The sequence below is a fragment of the Triturus cristatus genome, chromosome 12, assembly GCF_964204655.1.
Source record: "Triturus cristatus chromosome 12, aTriCri1.1, whole genome shotgun sequence".
Classification (NCBI taxonomy): Eukaryota; Metazoa; Chordata; class Amphibia; order Caudata; family Salamandridae; genus Triturus; species Triturus cristatus.
In genome coordinates this window covers 455,975,593-455,997,882 of record NC_140595.1, presented here as the reverse complement: position 1 = coordinate 455,997,882, position 22,290 = coordinate 455,975,593, and the positions used below count along the sequence as shown (strand labels likewise).

At 47.7% G+C, this 22,290-nt stretch overlaps 1 protein-coding gene across 1 annotated transcript in view; it reads left to right on the top strand.

Moving 5' to 3' along the window:
* The window catches only part of VPS35 (VPS35 retromer complex component), a 364,228-nt gene that overhangs the window by 308,641 nt on the left and 33,297 nt on the right, over positions 1–22,290 (top strand). Inside the window, exon 15 of the mRNA XM_085638094.1 lies at positions 7,906–8,145. Within this exon, the coding sequence (XP_085494220.1) occupies positions 7,906–8,145 (240 nt within the window). The remainder of the gene's footprint in view (positions 1–7,905; positions 8,146–22,290) is intronic.

The window sequence follows — 22,290 nt, the reverse complement described above, 5'->3', positions numbered from 1 at the left end:
TTTCCAACTGCCCCTTCCAAGAAAGCGTACTATCCAGCATAATTCCTAGATAATTAAAACTCTCCACATACTCCAGTTTTTGATTGTTTAAGGCCAAATTCTTCCTAAAAGACTTCTGGGGATTTATGGACATATATTTTGTTTTAGATAAATTTATTCCTAACCCCTTCCCCACACAGTAGTTATTAAAGGAATTCACTAGCTTTTGCAAACCCTTTGGAGTCTGTGAGATGAGAATCGTATCATCGGCAAAAAGTAATGCCGTGATCGCCTCATCTCCTAGTTTCGGGGAGTATTGGTCACAGTCTCTTAGATAGATAGGTATATCATTAACGTATAATGAAAAGAGTGTAGGCGCCAGCACACAGCCTTGACGCACACCCCGTCCTACTGGTATGGCTTTTGAGGTTTCACCGCCCTTCCCCCATCTGACTTTGGCATAATTCCCTGTATGTAGTCTAATGAGTTCTTTAAGTAACTCACTAGGGACCGCCATATTCTTGAGAGTAGACCACAACAATTTACGTGGAACGAGGTCAAAGGCGGCCCTCAAGTCAATAAATGCCACGTACAAACTGCCCTTCCTTATATTAATGTATTTCCAGCAGATGCACGTGAACCTAAATACTTGATCAACCGTGCTGGTTTTTGACCTAAACCCTGCCTGGTATTTAGTTAAAATCTGAGTCCCCTCTATCCATACTAAAAGTCTATTTAAAATATGTCTGGCAAAAACCTTTTGTAAAATATCTATTAAACTTATAGGACGGTAATTGGCCGGATTATAACGATCACCTTTCTTAAAAATTGTTACAATTTCAGCCCCTTTCCAGGTTTCGGGAATTGGCGTTCCGGCCACTATAGAATTACATAGGAAATTAATATAGGGCCCCCAAACTTCCACATCGTGCTTTAATAAATCACCAGGGATATTATCAGGACCAGGGGCTTTGCCCATTTTGACGGCCTGTAATGCCCCGATAGTTTCCTCTAGGCCAAATTGCAAGGGAGAATTACCCGATGCTAAATTAATCTCTTGATCCCCTATGGTCAACCCCTCATTGTCATTAAGATATAGTTTGGAAAAATGGTCACACCATGTTTTTTCGTCTAAATAAATATCCCTAGGTGATATGCCCTTTTTATTTCCTTTTGAAATTAAATTCCAAAAAGCGCCCTGATCTCTCAGTTTAGCCGCATTTAGAAGGTCATCCCATAGGGCATCATCCCAAGCTTTTTTTGCTTGGGTCAGTGTTTTATTATATGCCTGTCTACTATCACTTATACCCTGAGGGTTCTTTAATCTGACAGCCTGAATCAAATTGGACTTGGCTACACGGCAATCCTTATTATACCATTGATTTACTACCTCTAAATGGTTTTCTTTCTGATTCTTGTCCTTTTTGTAAATTTTACTCAAGTGAGGAGTTAGCGCATCTACCAATTTGTAATGCAGATCTAAAACACCCTGGGTGCCCAATAAGGGCATCTGACATGCTTCAATAGTATCAGCAAAGGTATTGTAAATATTTAGCATCGTCTCTTCTTTAGCCAGGATATAGGGCCATCTTATAGCACACCTATTATTTGTTACCTGGAGTTCCCCAGGGGAGCTACTTAACATAACTTCTTCAGCTATGTTAGATATAAAGGGCTCGGAGTCTAACCATAGCTGAAGAGGAAAATGGTCACTCTCTGTCCTATGATCTATTTTAAAATCAATTATTAAGTACCATAGGCTCAGGGAGACCAATATAAAGTCTATATGTGACCTACAGTTGCCTTTACAAAATGTTGGAGCCGATGGTCTATCGGACTGGAAACGGCCATTACATGCCCTTAAATCATGGGCCACGGACAGTTGTAAAATCTGCATAGCAGCTATAGTTTTTAGCTGAACCAGTGGAATCCAAGGGCAGGACATTGTTTGCAATATCCTGTTAATCAAATAAAGTGTCCAGGCCCGACACTTGTTCATATTTACAATTAAAATCCCCTCCAACTACTACCTGTACATTTGGTCTTAGTGTATCTAAAAAAGAATCCAAAAGCTCTACCACCTTCGATTCCTTATTGGAAAAGTATGGTCTATTATAAATATTTAGTAGATATACAATTCCTTTTCCCCTAGTCACCATTTTTAATCCCAGTAAATCGGGAGAAGAAATCGACAATTGGGTGATATCTATTTCCAGAGTAACCCTTACCCAAATCACCAATCCCCCTGACGCTCTCCCTCTTGCTGACGGAATTGCGCCACAACAGAATGTTTTGTACCCTAGCCTAAGCGGCATTTCTATGGCCCAAGTCTCCTGAAGGAGAATGATATCATACTCCTCAATATAGGAGCACCAGGCTGCATCCCGTAGGTTCCTAGCTATCCCTGCTATATTCCATGATGTTAATCTAACAGGTAAATTTTCTTTTGGGCAAGGTGAAAATACATTCACTAGTCTATCATGCCTTGCTGCACCATCTACAGGGCTACTTGGGGTATTAGTTCCATCAACTGGGAGTTTTACAATATTAATCCCCTCTATCTCAGTACTCCTAATGCAACACTGTCCAGCCTCACCCAGACTAGCATTGCTAGCTCCTATATTGTTTGGGAGCTCATCATTTACCACAACTTTAAGAGTCGAGACAGGTCTAGCTCTAGCATCGTAAGATAATGTGGGAGCCTCCATCTTTATTTGTTCAAACTCTACAATACTCGGATTCATATCCCCAGCCTGAGTAACTGCAGTAGCCTCTAAATTAAAATTGCCAACCGACAAAAGTCAATCATTTTGATCCAGAGTACTTAATGCCAGATATCTGTTATTTGTAGGAATCTGGAAGGTTGGGCATCTGTTGGAATTCTGGAACCTACTTGTAATATTAGCCTGGGGAGCCCTAGCTAAATGACTATAGAAATATCCCAAGGGATGCACACCCACATTATTCTCTCCCAGTACCAGCGATGCCGCTCTGAGTAACACAGTCGCAACATGTTGGGGATGTTTAAAATTTATAATTATACAATCGCCTCTACAGGTTTTCCTAGCATTACCAATCCAAGAAACCCGTCTAGTCGATAATATCTGATCCGAATAGTTTATAGGGAACCCAAAATTTTTATTCAACCAGGACATTGTTTTCCGTTTAAGAGAGTCATGTGATTCATTTCGTGTACTAGGTTGTGAGGAGTCTAGGGGTGGAACATTTGAAAGAACAACAACATATGGCTCACACTCTGGAGGTAAATTAATGGAGCGTATTTTTCTCACTGGGACCGAAGTCCATGCTGTGCTAGTTGAAGCCATTTTAGTCGGAGTAGTATTGTCGACCATCCGGCTTATCACCCTGGGATTAGATGTGCAAACACTCTCTATCAACGGTGGCTGTACAACTTTTTCATGTTGTTCCACTGTCTCCCTCTGTAAATTACTCTGGACATTGGTTATTTTAGATAAAAGACCACCCAATCTGGTCACTTCAGCTGATAGTAAATCTATCTTTTCAACAAGTGGCTTAACGACAACTTCCAGTTTCGCTTCAAGTACCTTGGCTATATGAGTCAAAATTTCTGAACTCATATCTATATTAGTGCCACAATTGTTGGTCATAGTCTCCTTATGGCCAATAGTACTTCTCTGTGCTGGTTCGGATAGTAGTTTGTGCTGTACACCCCCCTGCTTAAATTGCGTTTTCCTACACTTCCTTACCGCTCTCTTTACAGGAGAGCGTACTATTGGAGCGACCCTGGGCTCATCTGATGGATTCAGGTCAAATACATCCTGGTCCACAACCATTAGTGCAGGAGACTCCGCTAATAAGCAGTCAGTGACAAGAGGTGCAATAACATTTGGGCTGCTGCTAACGTCAAGGGTCGGAGATGTTAATTCCGAAAAACTCTCCCGGCCCAATGATTTTCTTCTATCATTATTGATCTTACTCACCACCTTTACTAGGTAGTTATCCATGGTTGATTTGTTTGTAGCCATTGGTGTGCTTATGTTACACTTTTGACTCTCAAGGCTATATAACAAAACACCTCAAGTAAATGCTACCAGCAGTGTTCAAGCTTTACAAGTACTTATTAGGTAATCACCCAAACATTAAGCACGAAATACAAAAACAATCCTATTGCTGCGACCATGCGTGCTTAAGTGACACAACAGTCCGGGGGTAGCCGTAACAGGCAAACAGGCAAAAAAGGCGACAAGCAGCCCCGCCCTTCTCCTTTCACCTGGGCATGTAGTGAGCAGCTCAACCCAAAAAGTACCTCCAGATGTGTTCAAGGCGAAGAAATAAGAGAGCCCACAATGCTTTCAGGGAGCTATTGGCTCTGCCACACGATGGAACAAAAAAGCTACAGAAAAGCTGTCAGTGTCACCCCCCCAGGAGCTGGCCACCAAGACTACACAAATCACAGCACAAATAAGGGGGCTATGTCAATAATATTTGGCTTAGTCCTTGGATGAGATGGGCGGCACAGGCAATGAGCGAGTATGAAACTAACGTCGGCCAATGGCTCTTCCCCCACCTTACCTCGCGACAAGGGGGGTGGCCCAGCCCAGCCTCCTCCGGACCCTGACGGCCACAGACTGCCCGCCCTTAGCCCGGCGCCGCCCGCGCGCGTCCCGCGACGCGGAGGGAGCCTCTGCTTTTGCAGCGCCTCTGGGCGCGCTGGTGGGCGGAAGTGGACTGGTGCCGCTAAGCTTCTCGGGAGCTGTAGTCTCCCCCCGCTGCGGCCGGCGATGTCGTTCGGCGGCAGGGGAGACTTACAGCGTTGCCGCCCCGTGGACAATAGACTGCACCCAAGTAGGATCAGGTTCCGCTTAATTATTTGCTGCCGAGGAAAAGTGCCCCCCGCTCCACCGAGGGAGCCTCTGCTTTTGAAGCGCCTCCGGGCGCGCTGGTGGGCGGAAGTGGACTGGTGCCAGGTTCCGCTTGATTATTTGCTGCCGAGGAAAAGTGCCTCTCATTCACAAACACTTTATATTTTTCCCGCCCTCAAACCCACTCTCCTAATTATCCCTGCACAAAAGAAACTCTTTCCACTTGCCCCTTTATCTACCCTTCAGCTTTTGTCTCTCTCACACACTTCATATCTCACTTGTTCTTTCTGGCCCATCACACACATACGCGCCCCACCTTATTTGTACCTCCTGCTCTTAACCACACACATGTTCTTCTTTTTTTCCTTTTGCCTTTTCCCATTGTCTGTTTTTTTTTTCTTTTAAACTTTTGGGGAGTGGGAGGGTTATGATTTGTAGGCATAAGTACCAGTCACCTAAGAAGTCTTCCATTTAGTGAGTACCATTTAGAGAAAGAGTGAAATGAAGGACCCCCTGGTGTGATGTGCTACCTGGCCTTTCGTCCTACTTTCAGCAGAACGTGGACATTTTGAATTTGAGCATCACTAATGTAGTAAGCTACTATTCTTTTTTGTGTTTTTGCCACAATAATCTCTTGGCCTGACAGAGTTTTATTGGGCGTGCTCCAGCTATTATCAATGTTATTGTGTTTATCTGCACGTTGATATTGATAACTTCCTTATCAAGAGTTACATTTCATACGGCCAGATTTCAGAGGGGCTTATTTACAGATTGTAGTACTACAGTTATACTACAAAATGCTATTCACAAACATTCCTCCATAGCCCTTCTCTAACATATATTCCGTGTGGGATCCCTGCACACATGCGCCTACATTTTAGTAGTGAATCGTGGAGGGTGGGGGAGTGGCTAGAAAATGGGGACAATTTACTACTAAATCAGAGCAGTTTTGGGAGAAGTAAGTAAGGCTTAATGGAGGTCTAGGGAGGGTTTTAGGAACCTACAAAAGAGTAAGAAACGGGCTGTTCGCAAACTGTACTTCTAAACTTCCTAAGGCAATAAAGGACCTAAAACAGTCGTAAATGTACTCCGGCGCAATTCTGCTGTAAATATCATATCTATAGCTTACAGCTACAGTGTTAGATTCTTCTGTGCCAAATGACTCCATTTAAATTTTATCTCACGTCTGACTTGCTTTTAGTCTTGACCTCTTACAGTGTCACTGATGCCCTTCTTGAATTCATGTAAATTTCCCTTGTGCCAAGGTCGAGACCCCACATCCCCTGGCTCTGCAAAGTGGCCTCCAAGTCTCATTCTCTTAAGACAAATCTCATTATAATGCATGGAAAGGTTTTGCTGTATGTCATGAAAAAGGCAACAGTGATAAACCCTTGTAACCTTTTTAGACCTTTAGGAGTTGGCTCGAACACCCCTCATTTTCTTGAGACTTACTAATCAAATTATAAGGCTAGGTACTCCTGTGCCGACAACTCACCCCTACCTGACATTTCCCTGAGGGAGTCATCTTAAATGTACATTCAGTTAACATGATGACAATGTGTCATGGTTGTGAGGTACTTGAACTGCCACCTGATGCTGCTTAAGCAAAGTGCAATTTATTTTCCATGATTCTTGCTATCAAACAAGAAGCAGAACCCTTTCTGCCTATTTATAAGACCCACATCACCTTCTGTGTTTTCTCGGCTCATAAGTGACCTCAAAGAGGCAACATAGCAAACACTGCACACTGCTTTGGATGGAGGCAAGGTCAAAGGATTTTGGTGTAGAGGTTCGTCATGCTTAAATGGATTCCAAGCACAGGTGATCAGTTGTTTCTGGACTTCTCTTGAAAGTCATTGGTAAATGGGCCATTTCTAGATTGGTCACCATGTACATAGGACCATTTTGCAAGAAAGGAGGTCCCTGAAGGTTTGGCAGTTCATTTAACTAGACTAATAACCGCTACTTCTGCACTGTGTAGGTGTTCTTGTTATGAATATTGGTCAGTCAGTTCTTCCTCCATTCATCCAATAGAAGAACTAGTTTCTTACATTCGAAAACCTTCTTTCTGATGGGCACTTCTCTCCTCCAGATACTTCATAGCTCTCCAGTCTCGCCTCCTCTTGAACATATATCAGCTCTTATAACATCCTTTTAGTCAGTCATGTTTTTTTCAGACCATTATAGTTTCTTAATCCACTTTTCTTTCCATCCTGGTGAAATTGACGTCACAAGCTCTAGTGGTGCCATTATGGATCAGTGTTGTTACTTCTTGTGAGGCTTCTTGCAGCCCTGGCACAAAGAATTGTTTAAAATCTGCTGCAGCAGCTTGAGGACTAGAAAGGTCTTCAGACAAGGAATCTACGAGAAGATAGTATTAATCGGACAGAACATTACTTTAGTGAAGTAACTTATTCAACAGGCCTGATCATTCAGCTCATTTCATCCGCCAGCTGACCGTGACTCGGTGGAGCAGCAAAACATGGATGAGTTTGGGAACCTCTGAACTAAGAGCGCATTATTGGTCTTAAAGGTAAGTAAAACCACTTCAGTATAACCAGCGCATTGGAAATGATTTTCAAATGCTTACAAACTCATCCGAACTGTCCCCTTAAAGTCACCTGCTTTTTTGCAACTTGTTCATTTCATTCAAAGTAAAGGGTGGTCGCATGTTCCTTACTTGTGTATGTCATGCTGTATGGGCACCAGTGCTTTCAGTACTGTTCGCGCGAGATGAGAGTGCGTATTTCCCAGGGTGGTCGAACACAATTATTTTCTTATTTGTTACAAGTCAATACCGTATTCGCTGCTTTCGGCATAACTACAGGTGGTGAGTCTGAAACGGCTGGAAACACGTTAAGTAATCCCATTTACAAATTTAAATGAGTGACCTGAATGTGAATTTCAATCTTTGAATCTGCTGATTGTCAGTATAATTTATTTAGTCGGCTGAATATTGGTCACAAAGAGCGCGTGAAAACAGCACGGGGGATGAAATGTAATAGTCCCCGCCGAATGCGCTCGCGCTGCCCCTTGACACGATGGAAGCGCGCAGGTTTTCACAGATTCCCTTTCCCGCCAGGCCTTCTCGCTGTACGAAGATGAGATCAGCGACTCGAAGGCGCAGCTGGCCGCCATCACGCTGATCATCGGCACGTTCGAGAGGATGAAGTGCTTCAGCGAGGAGAACCACGAGCCGCTGCGGACGCAGTGCGCGCTGGCGGCCTCCAAGCTCCTGAAGAAGCCCGACCAGTGCCGCGCCGTCAGCACCTGCGCCCACCTCTTCTGGTCCGGCCGGAACACGGACAAGAACGGGGAGGAGGTAAGTGCTTTTTCGCTCAAACGGCGTCTGTTCATGTATTTTCGCTCTGATATTTCTTTTTGCCCCTAAAATGCCGTTATTGATTTTTTTTTTTATGTTACCTATATAAATGGAGACATTTGCAGACACTTAGTGTGTTGGTAATAACCACAAATTATTAACGTTACTGAGCCAACTTTTTCTCAACACTTCATGAGCTTCAGTCACCGTTTGTTCTAGGCCTATTAACATTTCTTAACAGATGGAATCCTGTGATCGATATATCACATTTCTACCCTTTACAGTTATTTTGGTTGGTACATTTCAAGACTTGGACACTTTCTGCGGTCATTCTGACTGGGTTTTCAGGCCTTCTTGCAGTGGTGGCTGACCCACTAAAGAGTGATATGTGGATTCACTCTGAGTCTGCCATTGCGCAGTAACATTCACAAAGGCCTCAGCAGTATAAACACATTCTGTTTAGTTCAGCTGGCATGCACACTGCACAAGTTCATGTGTGAATGAAGTGCATGGAGAAAGCTAAACCAGACCCCTCTCTTCTCCTTTCATTGGTTGAGCATAGCAGTCACCCTGTCAGGCCCATCCAACGAAGGGAGGAGGCAAGAAATTAAGGATAAGTCAAAGCTTCCCTGCCTGCTTTCTTTTCTGCTCTTCATTTCCTGCCGAACTGCCTGTCCAATACAGCCTCAAGCTTGACCAGCGCACTGGAGCCGTGCTGGGTCATAAACAAGGAGAGCTGCTCACTGCGCCTTGCATCCTCCGCAGCTCAGAAAGGCTATGCAGCACTTTGGCATATATTTACATTCCCCACACCAACAAGTCTTGTAATGCGGTATGTACTTCCATGTTTGATTGGTTACATGACGCATAGTGACATTGGCTATCACGCAGAGTGAAATGGACACACAATGGCATTGACTGGCATGAAGAGGAAAATGGAGGTCATAGCCTGACATTAATTAGCGTGTGACAGAACAGTCATGACATTGACCGTTGTATAGGGTAATTGAGGCCCATCATGTAATTGACTGGTACATAGAGGATAAAAGGTAGGACACATTAGAACATAGGTGAGGGTAAGCATGCAAATCATGACATTGACTGGAATGTGTACAAACTGGCATTTATGGTCATTAACAGGCATGTGAAAAAAGGAGGCATGTCATAAGTCTTGAAGGTCATGTGAAGAGATGTTGGGACATATCATGGGCATTGATTGGCATATGGGGCAAAAGAGAGCCAAATCTGACATATACTGGCGTTTGATTTTAATATCTTCTGTTTTGCCTAAGCCCTTCCCTATTCCTATTCTTTTTTTCTGTTATGATGATTACTTTCACGAGTTTGTTTCTTTTATTGTTTGTTTAATGTTAGGCTTATTTTGATTTTCTTTGGGCACTGTTAAGGCTTTTTATTATGGTAACTGTATATTACAAATGATAAAATCTAAACAAACATGAACATGGTGAAACAGGAACGCTTTCCAGCGTTGTCTGGTACGATGAGGTTTGTTGTGGCCTATATCATGGCATTGGCTAATATTTAAAGGACTAGTATATGAGATCATGGCAGTGACTGTTATTTAGAAAACTGGCATATGAGGGATCATGACATTGACTGTCATTTAGAGGACTGGCATATGAGGGATCATGACATTGACTGTCATTTAGAGGACTGGCATATGAGGGATCATGGCACAGACGGTTATTTAATAGACTGTCATTAGAGGGATCATGACCTTGACTGTCATTTACACGGATGCATTGATTGACATACAAGAGTAGAGGGGGTTGAGAATGGGATTAGCTATCAGAGAGCCTATAATGGCATTGGTGGTAACTGGAAATCCGGGTTGGGGGGGGGGGGGGTTCCTGAGGCACACCAATACGTTTGTTTGCATGTTGGAGGCAACTGAGGCACATCATAGTATTGACTGACACAGGAGGGAGTACTTGGTTGATTTGACTAGCCAATGGTAGGACTGATGTGAATTTCAGGCATTAGCATACAGTTTATAGGGATACTTGCGCACTTGATGGCAGAAAATGCCATCGGATGCAATACCAGATCACATGTGGACACTGACTATTCTGCGATGGGATAATTTGTAACCTAAAAGATGCTGTTCGACAACAGATGATTTTATTTACTGAAACATGCTGGGGACTGATGTCATTTTTGAAAATGGAACCCGTTTGGAGATAAAAATAGCTTCTTTTTTAAAAAAAAAAAAAGAAAGAAAATTAAAATGACAATCTACTAATGTGAGACAAAATCAATGGATTTACAAAATCTTTTAACTGATATTTGCATACAGAATAATGCTGATTTGGGGACACGTTGCGGATGTTATGGTGGCATTTCTTTGATCAAAGAGGATATTTTCATGACACTTGGGTTGTTAAGCCATGGCTCATATTGATCAGTTTCACAAAACTTTGTCATGCTTTTTTAAGGCGTGGGGCAGGAGCAGTTTGGTGCCTGCCACCCCTACCCCGATGGTTTAAAGGAGCGGGTTTGAGGGAAGCACAAGGAAGTGGACATGAGGAGGAAACACAGCACATGCAGAAGAGCAACACACGGAGGCAGGAAGAGAAGCATATGAGCAAGAAAGCAACACAGAGCTCAGGGGAGACATACTTTGGTGGGTGAGAAGCACACATGAGCTTGCAAAATGGAGCGCTGTGGGGGGGTATTTGACAGAGCATGGGAGAAGTACTGAAGGAGGAGAGCTGTAAACACATGTGCTCTGATGGCGTGCTTAAGCAAAAAGAAAAAAGTAGTTCTCCTAAAGTGAGCAATGGAAGAATACAAGCCTGCAAATTAGAGAGAGGTTAAAGTGGCCATGCTCCAGGGAGGTACAAACACAAGATGGACAAGCTGGCATAAGGAAAGCTGTGGAATAAGATGCAAGCCAAATACGCGTGACAATAAAGTCACTCAGTGGTGGGCTGCAAAGCCCAGTAAGTTATTGGTAAACTCACAAAAGGTTTTTTGCTTGGCTGGTAGGTTCGAGCCAAAACGTGCATCCTGCCAAAATGCATATCTAGATTACTTGAACGTCCTGAAAACTTGATTTTCTGTATCTAATTTTATTGGTAAAGGGCTGTAAATTGAAATTATTTTTATATTTCCTTTATTGTTTTAACGAACTTATTCGAATCTACACCAAATTTGGTTGGACATCACAACACCCTTTAAAAAAAAAACAAGGCACTAACATTAATTGACGTCCATTGGCATAACTAAATGCTAAGATTTCCAATTGGGATACAAAATTATGGTGGGGGTTTGGATTCTGGTTCAGACGAGATAGTTTGCCTAACTCTCAGTCAAGGTGCAGTGAACGTTCCATGTGTTGTGTAGAGGTTATAGGTGTAGACTTGTGCTGCGGCCACACTTGCACTAGGTGGTTCCAGAGTAAAGCAATATGGCTTTTGTATTGTCATCTCATTTTAGGTGGGGAGCTGATCAGGGTAGTATATCAGTTCTGGACACAGTCTGCCACATCTACCCACAGTTTTTAAGCCCTTCTGACTCATTTTTCATGTACCTCCTTTCGCCTATTGGTCACCATCCCCAGCTAGCCATTCATGTTGGGGACCTCCTGGCTAAGCCAATGAAATACAATTATTTTTGCTGATACCAGAATGTAGGAAGCAGCCTACTTGTGCACTTCATGCTTTAATTTTAAATGGATAAAGTTTCAGAGGCATCCCTTAGGGGGTAAAATGTTCAGTTTGGACCCATTTTTGCTAATTTTCTATAGAGAAATATTTACTGAAACCCCACATAATGCCCCTACCCGTTTTCTCTGTAAAAGTTGTATAGAGTACCATTTATACTGCATCTGCTGGAAAGTTCTCGACGCCACTTCCTATTAATATTAACTATTTGTATTCAGATGTGTATAGTTTTATTTAGGAATAGAGGACATCGTTTGCTTAGAAAACACAAACAGAATGAAATGGGCATTAGTTATTGTAGCATAGCATTTTCTGTTTGTTCTGAATCACAACATAGTTCGCTGCCATCATATTAAAAACATGGCTTCCTCTGGTCAGGCGAGGTACACCACAAATTCATGAATGAAAGATGACTCCGGCTTATACTTAAAACCTTTCTGATCATAATCAGTATTTCTAACATTTTTATCATCTTCTTGGGTTGGTTCATTTATACATTACGGACTGTTTATGATGTAGACTGCAGAATCCCTTTGTACAGTATTCCACCACCATACTATATTTCTATGTATTCGTTATCAAATTCTGTAAGTAGAATGTAAAACTCTGTCACAGGATCTTAAAAACATTAAAAGCACATGTCAACATTATACTCATAAAGGTATTAAAGGGATACATTGTGCTTTGAGGAGTCTACCTTTTATGTCTTTCATTATGAACGTGTCCTCAATCAGGGAATTGTAAGCGCACTACTCACCCGTGAGGGTCTCAAGGCGTTGAGGGCGGGGGTCCGCAGATCTGTTTAGCCAAAGAGATAGATCTTGAGGGTCTTCCTGAAGGTGTTGTGAATGTGAGAGAAGGATCTTCTGCCCGCTCTGGCTCTGTGGATGCGCGGGGTTTCGGCCAGTGCGAGGTTGGAAGATCGGAGGTTTCTTTTGGGTACGTGGAAGTTGATTCTGTCGGTGAGGTATTTGGGTCCGTTGTTGTGTAGGCATTTGTAGGCGTGAGTGAGGATTTTGAAAGTGACTCTTTTCTCCACGGGGAGCCAGTGGAGACTTCGTAGGGGTTGACTGATGTGTTCGTGTCGGGGGATGCCGAGCACAAGTCTGGCGGTGGTGTTCTGTATTGTCTGGAGTTTGCGGAGTAGGGACTTGTTGATATCGGCGTAGAGTGCGTTTCCATAGTCCAGTCTGCTGGTGATGAGTGCGTGGGTGACTGTCTTCCTTGACTCAGGGGGGATCCACTTGAAGGTCTTGCGGAAGATGCGGAGGGTGTTAAAGCAGCTGGAGGTGACGGCGTTGACCTGTCGGTTCATGGTGAGTGATGAGTCAAGTACGATACCGAGGTTCTTGGCGTGGTCTGAGGGGGTAGGTGGGCTTCCGAGGGCGGTCGGCCACCAGGTGCTGTCCCATGCAGAGAAGGGGTGGTACAGAGAACGAGGACTTGTGTCTTCTCGGCGTTGAGCTTTAGGCAGCTATTGGTCATCCAGACTGCAACGTCTTGCATTCCTTTCTGGAAGTTGAGTTTGGCAGCGGTGGGGGTCTTTGGTGAGGGAGAGGATGAGCTGGGTGTCGTTGGCGTAGGATACGATGTTGAGGCCATGTTGTCGGACGATGGCTGCGAGGGGGGCCATGTAGATGTTGAAGAGGATGGGGCTCCGGGATGAACCCTGTGGGACTCCGCAGGTGATTTTCGTGGGGTCAGAGAGTAAGGGTGGGAGTCTGATCCTTTGGCTTCTTCCGGTGAGGAATGATCGGATCCAGTCCAGGGCTGTTTCTTGTATGCCTGCTTCGTGTAGCCTGGCGACTAGTGTGCGGTGGGAGACCGTGTCAAGTGCAACTGATAGGTCGAGTAGGGTGAGGGCTGCGGTGTGGCCTTGGTCCTGGAGGGTGCGGATGTCATCTGTGGCGGCGAGTAGGGCGGACTCTGTGCTGTGGTTGCTTCAGAATCCGGATTGGGACGGGTCGAGGACGGAGTTCTCTTCAATGAATCGTGTCAGTTTACTGTTGACTGTTTTCTCTGCAACTTTGGCTGCGAAGGGGAGGAGCGAGATGGGCCGATATTTCTTGAGGTCGGTGCAGTCCGCTGTGGGCTTCTTGAGCAGAGGTCTGACTTCTGCGCGCTTCCAGTCATCTGGGAAGGTGCCCGTTTTGAAGGTGGTGTTGATGGTGTGTTGCAGTTCGGGTGCGATGGCGGCCGCGGCTTTGTGGTGGATGTGGTCGGGGTTGTGTAGCGGGGCGAGCTTGTTTGTGCAGTCAGAGATCAGGTGTGGAGTTCTCTGGCTTCTTCGTTTGAGTCGGGTGCCCAGGTGTGGTTGTCTCGGGTGAGGGTGGAGTTAAGTTGCTCGTTGGTAACCTTGCTCCAGTTCCTTCGTGGTGGGCGTGGGGATGGTTTGGGTGCCTTGGGTTTGTTGATGGCGAAGTGTATGCAGTGGTGGTCGGTCCATGGCGGCTGTGTTGTGTGGCTGAATTGGACGCTGTTTCCTGCAGCGAAGATGAGGTCGAGGGTCTGTCCTGCTCTGTGGATCCGGTGTGTTGATGAGTTTAAGTCCGATTTTGGCAAGGTTGTCACGAAGGATAGTGGAGTTGGGGTCGCTGGGGTTGTCGAGGTGGAAGTTCAGGTCTCCAATGAGAATGTAGTTTGTTGAGGCGATGGCGTGGGGTGCGCTGAAGTCGGTGATGGTGGTGGCGAAAGGTGTTTGGGGGCCGGGGGGTCTGTAGCCGAGGGTTATTTGGAGTGTGGCTTTGGTGGTGGTCTGGATCCGGAAGTGCAGGTGATTGGCAGAGATGAAGGTTTTGATGGAGGTGGTGAGGCGGGGGGTGCTCTTGTGGGCAATGGCGAGGCCCCCTCCTGGGTGGTTGGGGCAGTCTTTCCTCTGGATCTTGTATCCGTCTGGAATGGCGGTGCTGATGTCGGGGTTGGAGGATGCGTTGGTCCAGGTCTCTGTGAAGAAGACGATATCGGGCGAGAGAGAGTCGAGTAAGTTCCAGATTTCCATGGCGTGTTTGTGTACGGAGCGTATGTTGAGAAGGATGCATTTTAGGGTTTGGCCGGTCCTGGCGTCGGCGGTGTTGGAGGCCGCGGTGGCGGTGAAGGTCTTGCGGCAGTGGAGGCAGGAGAACTGGCCGTGGGTCGTGTTCTGCAAGGCCTGTTGGCATTCTCTAGCTCTTCCAGGGTTGAGTGCGAGGAGGGTGGTGGTGTCGTAGCGATGGTTAGTGGGAGGTCCAGGGTTCCTGGCGCTGGCCGTGGTCGGGTCGCGGACGGATGCAGACGGGCTTGCCTTTGGGGCGCCAGCAGTGCGCCCGCTGCATGCGACCGCGCAACGGCAGCCATTAAGTAGGGGAGGTGGGAGGGAGATGAGGCTAGGAGGCAGGAGCCGGGAAATTCCGAGGGGGAGGGACCGCAGGGGCAGCAGCCTAATTCCTGCCAAATTAGTTTCTTTGCACGCTATGCTACTCTGGACAGAGACCAGCCGTATGAAAACCTTAACTTGGTCCTCCCCCACTAGAACAGTGCAGCCTGAACTTTCAGGCCAGGTACTCTTTAGATGGAAGCACAAGCAACCCAGACCGTTTCAGCCTATTTAGGTCTTCTCAATAATTTAGAGCTTTAGTCTGGTAGTACAGTGAGCACAAGTCCCCACCACCCCCATCTGGGGTTTAACATCACACAAAGGGCATCTTTTACTTAGATGAAAAAAATGAGTGGAATGCCTGAATTAGTCTTAACCAGTAATTTTCTGGATCACGTTCTAGTCCATTGTTCTTTCGTCCATTATGCCACTCTAGAAAGAGGCCAGCCTTTTGCAAAGCAAACACGATCCAGCTCCAACAGTAACAGTTGAGCCTGAAATGCTAGACTAGTTCCTCCCTGAAGGGCAACAGAAGCAACCCCAGAGTGGTTTTGTCATATGGCCTTATCAGTGAGGTGCAACTTGAGGCCAGTGACAGTAGGGACAGCACCCACAGTTTAGCATACCAATTGCACATGGGGTGTCTCGCTTAGAAAAACAAAATCTCACATGTGGAGTGATTGATTGAATTAATTTCATCTAAATACATGGGCAGCATTCCAATCCATCATACAAAAAGATTGACTAGGCTGTGCCTCTGAGCAATTACCATATCGGATTTTCAAGCATTTTGTCAATCAACGTTTTATTTTTCTAAGTGCCCTATTAGACAAGAACACACTTGTGCAGGAATGGGTCACTGAACATTTGTAAACACACAGAGTACATGCACTGTGGACTTCTTCATCACAAAAACAGCTCAATGGATTAAAACCTATCTTGGGACTCTTCAGGTTAAACTAGTGTTTAACTTGTAATGCTGCTTAGCAAATCTAGATGATTGGGACTTTCGTATCTCTGTTTGAAAGGAGCACAGCAGATTCATCAATGGTTTCGGGTATTCAGACAGCATTATCAGCACAAAAATCTCTAACTTCGACAACGGAATCCTGATTGTTGTCACTAACATAGTTGTCGTGGATGCACCAATGCTCAGTCAGCAGGTAAATAAATGTCCATCCTTATAAGAGCAATTCTATAACGAGATGTCCAACTCCTCATCTTTGCCTTTCCTGCTTCCATACACTCCCAAGCTTCCTATACAACCAAGTGTACTGAACCAGGCTGTAAATGGTTTCTCTGTACCTTGACCTGGTATTGGAAAGATGTACAGTATGTCAGTATAAAAGGAACTAAACCCAGGAACTGCGTATTGTGAATCGGCCCAGTTTCTCATTTAAAGGAATTTTGTTAACTTTTTTAGACCATGGTGTGTTCACCTCAGTCAGTTTGTGTTCGAGCAAAATGTGCACTTCAGGTCCTGAGTCAGCCCAAATTGCCTTGCCAAGAAGGGTCTACCTATTGAAGCAGAGTTGTGCTCAAGTTCTAATTTCGGCAAATACTCTGCTAAAGGTAGCAACATATTCTTATAGTGTGTGTCTTTTGGGATGCAATGTCGACCATGGTGCTTCCTTCTTTTGGGATGCAAATTTGTCGGTGAGTTTGGGTCTTGGTTTCAGACTGGCATTTGCTTGAGAAACCCATGGTGGAGATGGAATTGTGCATAACTTAATCATATGGCGGTCGACTTTCATAACCAAAATGGTGGTTTAGCTATCCTTCATTGCTTCAGAGTAAAAAGCCTTAGACCAAAGATAATTTATTTTTTTACATGCATTTAATTAGTTAAATTAAATTAGTTAAAATACCAGTGAGTTGCTGATTAAAACATTAATTCCTTTTTTCTAACATAGAGTTGCAGCAATTTGCACTGACCAGTCACACGCTAACTTCTATGTTCCTGGAGAGTGAGGGACTTGGGGAATCGGAGGAGTCAAGTTGTAGTTGCTTTTGTTCTGCAACAGAGAACATCATAGTTTACAATGGGTTCCAGTTTTTCAGTAGTATTCAACTTCACTTTTAGAGGTTCTCCAGACATTTGTTACCACCCTTGTTCAAACTGCGTGCAATAGGAGAAGCCAGTAGGTGAAGCTATCCAAAGACCTGGCCGAGCATGCTGTAACTACACATGGATCAACGTCTTGTTGCTCTGAGACAACACTCAGTTCTGTAGTAGGGGATCTCTGTGTATAGTCATAATCTAGTGAATAGTCCCGCCCATGTGCGTGGACCCCGGAACAATAAAAAATAATCTCTAAAAGGTGACAAATCATGCAGACCTGCATACACCTTTAAGAGAGAATTTAATTTAAAGACAGATAATGCAGCCTATACCCACAGGCTACACTGTCCAGTACTTCAACTAGAATTCCACCAACATCCACAAACAGCCCTGCCTGTCTAGTTTTTCTCCACAAAGGAAAAAACCCTGCCTCTACCAGCAAAAGCCTCTGGAATGATAGAGAGGAAGGAGAGGACAGACAAGCCCCATAGGCTGCCATTATGTGGCTTGGAACAGGATACTGTGCCTTTAAGAAAACTTTCCAGTTTTCCAGAACTTTCCCCAGTATCCCAGAATGCCCAGCAGGTCCCATTTACTTCCAGTTCTTTTTTCCGGCTCCTGCTAGCAGGACCCTGAAGCATTGAGCTCTCCCCTTTTCAAGGGTTTAATTGAGATTTTGGCAATTTTTGTCATTTTTTCTTGTGTTTAGTAGCTGGTACTGTCAACATGCCTGGCTTGTTCGACAAGTGCCCGGAATGTGGTCGAAAGAAGGCTAAAACTGATCCACACGAGGTGTGCATAGGTTGCCTTCCCCAGTCCCACGTGCCTGAAAGCTGTACCATCTGCCACTCGTTCTCTGCAAGGACCCTGAGGGACAGAATGAAGATCAGGCTTCAAGTTCTGGAGGAACGAAGACTGAAGGCACCAGGTGGGTCTGGAGGGGCTGATTTGGCCCATACTGAGGCCTCTGGGGGGCTCCCCAGGGGCAGGAAGACCAGTAAGCGCTCCCACTCCCCGTCGACGTCGAGGGCGTCGACGGCGACGTCGAGGAGGATGACCACCGTCTGTTCGCCGTCCCCCCAGGGCTCTGGGGAGAAGCGGCGTCGACGATCGCCGTCGAGGGACTTGAATAGGCCGCCGTCGACTACATCGGCATCGGCGTCGGCGACGACGCCGTCGTCGGCCCCGTCCAGCGGTCGTCGTCGAGATGGGACCCGGCGTCGGCATTCGCCGTCGAGGGATCGCAGCTCGCCGTCGATGAAGAGGAGAAGGAGATCGACGTCGAGACGCTTGAGGTCGCCGTCGAGGCGAAGGTCGAGGCGAAGGTCGCCGTCGAGGCGAAGGTCGCCGTCGAGGCGAAGGTCGACGCCGAGGAGAAGATCGGCGTCGAGGCACAGGTCGCCGTCGAGGCACAGGTCGCCGTCGAGGCACAGGTCGCCGTCGAGGCGCAGGTCGCCGTCGAGGCGCAGGTCGCCGTCGAGGCGCAGGTCGGCGTCGAGGCGACGATCGACGTCGAGGAGAAGATCGACGTCGAGGAGTAGATCGACGTCGAGGAAGAGAGAGTCACCGGGATCGGTGTACTCGGTGGTGTATACGCCGCCGCGGATGCCTCCGTCGCCTCCTCCTCTCCCGCCGATGCCGCCTCCACCTCCACCACCACCACCACCTCCACCTCCACCGCCACCACCACCTCCACAAACACCTCCACCGCCGCCACCTCCACCACCGCCACCTCGGCCGCGGGCGCTGCCTCCGCCGCCCCAGCCTCTGTCGCTGCCACGCACCCCTGTGGGGCCGCCGCCGGTTCCCCCGCGGTCGGTTTCCCTTCCACGGTACCCGACTCCGCCGCAGGGACCCCGAAACCACGACGCCCACGGTCGCCTGGACCAGCGAGACCGGTGGACAAGCCGAAGAGGTCGCGCTCCCGCTCTCACAGGAGGAGAAGATCACGGAGCCGTGGACGGTCTTCGTCGGACTCAAGACGACGCCGTAGGAGGTATAGGTCCAGGTCGCGCACGCGCTCCTCGGACAGAGGCCTTTCCCCGACGCTGTCGGACTCCCCTGGGACGAGGGTGTCTCCGGTGGACGACTTGGTGTCTTTCCAAGAGGTGCTGTTGCGAGGGGCTGCGAAGTTGGGTATCACGGTGACGGTTCCAACACCCACGACGTCCGTGATATTCGAGACGCTTCATAAAAAACACCTGTCTCGCCCCCTACTGCCTTTGGTACCAGGACTGGTGGAACCCGCCTTGGAGCTGTTCCTTACTCCCGCGACGACGAAGGCCGCTCCTTCCAGGCTCATGAAAAAGTACAAGGCCCCGGAGTCGGAGCCGTCATTTCTGAGAGTGGACCCGAAGCCGGATTCGGTGATCGTGACGGCGGCAAGAAAACAACATGCGACCGCCCCGGCCTCCACGGTTCCACCCGACAAAGAAAGCCGCTGGCTGGATTCTGCGGGCAGGAAGGTGTGTGGCACCGCCGCCACCACCATGAAGGCGGCGAGTGCAGGGGCTTTGTTGGGCCGTTACGACTGGGCCCTGTGGGAGTCCCTGCAGCAATATGCAGACCTCCTGCCACGGGACAAGAAGGAGGACTTCTTGGAGACGGTGCGCGAAGGCATGCTGGTGTCGAATCAAACGATCAGCGCAGCGGCGGACGTAGCTTTATTGGCCGCCCACGCCTACTGTCACGGCGTCCACCAGCGGCGTCATTCGTGGTTGCGCCTGACGTCCCTCAAGCCAGAGGCGCAGCAAAGAGTGGCCAACCTGCCCTTCTCGGGGGAAACCCTGTTCGGGAAGCATGCGGACGATGAGATGGCCCGCATGAAGGCTGAAGCGGAAACCCTGACGGCCGTCGGGTTGGAGAAGGCCGAGAAAAAGAAGCGCCCGTTCCAAAGGAGGTTCGGGTCGTCGGGCAGAGGGCGAGGGCAGGGCTCGGGACAGCAGCAGCCACAACAGCAGCAGTTCCGCAAGCCCTTCCAGAAACGCCAGAGGGGTAGAGGAGGCCAGCAGGCTACTACCACAACCAAGGGCCCGGCCGGGTCTCGGCCCTGAGCGGTTACTTCCCCCTCAACCGTTACCCACTCCAGTGGGGGGAAGCATTCAATTTTTTCCGGCAGAGTGGAGAAAAATTACTCAGGACAAGTGGGTGCTGAATATTGTTTGCAATGGATACAGTCTTCGGTTTATCAGCCTGCCTCCAGCGATTCCGCCGGTCAGCTCTCGATTCCAGCTGAGAGAGCTCCAGGCGGAGGCAGACATCTTGTTGAGAAAAAAGGTGGTAGAAGAGGTACCTCTGTCTCAAAGGGGAAGAGGTCTGTACTCTCGGTTCTTCCTCGTTCGCAAGAAGGACAAGAACGAGTTCAGGCCCATTCTGGATTTGGGGCAGGCAAACAAATGGATTCGCAGAGAGAAGTTCCGTATGCTTTCGTTGCACCAGATTTACCCTCAGCTGCAACGGGGAGACTGGCTCTGTGCCATAGATCTACAGGATGCGTACTTCCATGTGCCCATAGCGAGGAAGCACAGGAAGTTCCTGCGATTCCAAGTCGGCGCCAATCACTATCAATACACAGTACTGCCATTCGGGCTAAAATCTGCGCCCAGGACTTTTTCGAAGTGCATGGCGGTGGTGGCGGCACACCTGCGGAAGAACAAGGTGTTTGTCTACCCGTATCTGGACGATTGGCTGATCAAGGCATCATCCTTCGCGGAAGCGCAAGAACACTTCCGATGGACGTGCGAGCTCTTGCACAAGCTGGGGTTACACGTCAACATGTCCAAGTCGGTCACGACTCCGGTCCAGTGCATACAGTACCTGGGGGCCTCCATCGATACGCGGTCAGCAAGCGTGTCTCCTTCGGAGGAGAGACGGTTATCACTCCTTCGGAAGGCTCAGGACCTCAGGACTGCTCCATCGACAACAGTGCGGAAGGTGTCGTCTCTACTGGGATCGATGGCCTCCTGTATCTTCCTCACGCCTCACGCTCGGCTGCACATGAGACCACTGCAGGAGTGTTTGGAGGATCAGTGGGATCAGAGGACAGGCTCTTGGGACGACAAGATACGCCTGTCGCTGCATGCTCTTCAGTCTCTGAAGTGGTGGTGTTCGGCGGAAAACCTCCTCAAGGGGGTTCCCTTCCACAAGGACATTCCCACGACGAGTGTCGTGACGGATGCGTCTCTCCAGGGCTGGGGAGCGCATTCCGGGGACTTGCAGATTCAGGGGAAGTGGTCTGCTTTGGAAGCGACGTACCACATCAATTTCCTGGAACTCAGATCTGTCTTCCTGGCACTGAAGGCCTTCCTTCCGTCCTTCCAGACCAACTCGCTGCTGATACAGACGGACAATACAACCACGATGTATTATCTCAACAAGCAGGGGGGGTCGAGATCGCGCACTCTGTCGCAGGAGGCGCAGGCGATCTGGCGCTGGCTGCTGGCCAGAGGACTGACGATTACGGCCACACATCTGCCAGGAGTGCAGAATGCTCAGGCGGACGCCTTGAGCAGGCTGATTCAGGAAAACCACGAATGGGTCATAAACGACGAAGTACTAGGAGAAGTCTTCGCAAGGTGGGGGACTCCAGACGTAGATCTGTTCGCCACCGCCGAAAACAGCAAATGCCGAGACTTTGCATCCATGTACTACCAGCGGGGGACGCTGGGGAATGCGCTATGGATCGATTGGTCGAACAGCTTTCTGTACGCTTTTCCACCCATTCCCCTGATTCCGGCGGTGCTCATCAAGTTGTCCCAGTCCAGGGCGCGGATGATCCTGATCGCCCCGGAGTGGCCCAGGCAGTGGTGGTTCACGGACCTTCTTCACCGGTCTCTCCTTCCTCACATGCGGTTGCCGTGCAGGCCGGACCTTCTCACGAAGTTCGGGGGGCGGATGGTGCACCCCAACCTCTCGTCTTTGAGTTTGGCGGCATGGCTCCTGAAATAGTGCAATATGGCCATCTGAATCTACCAGACGATTGTATGGACATTCTGAAGGAGTCTAAGCGACCTTACACTAGAACATCCTATGCTTACAAGTGGAAG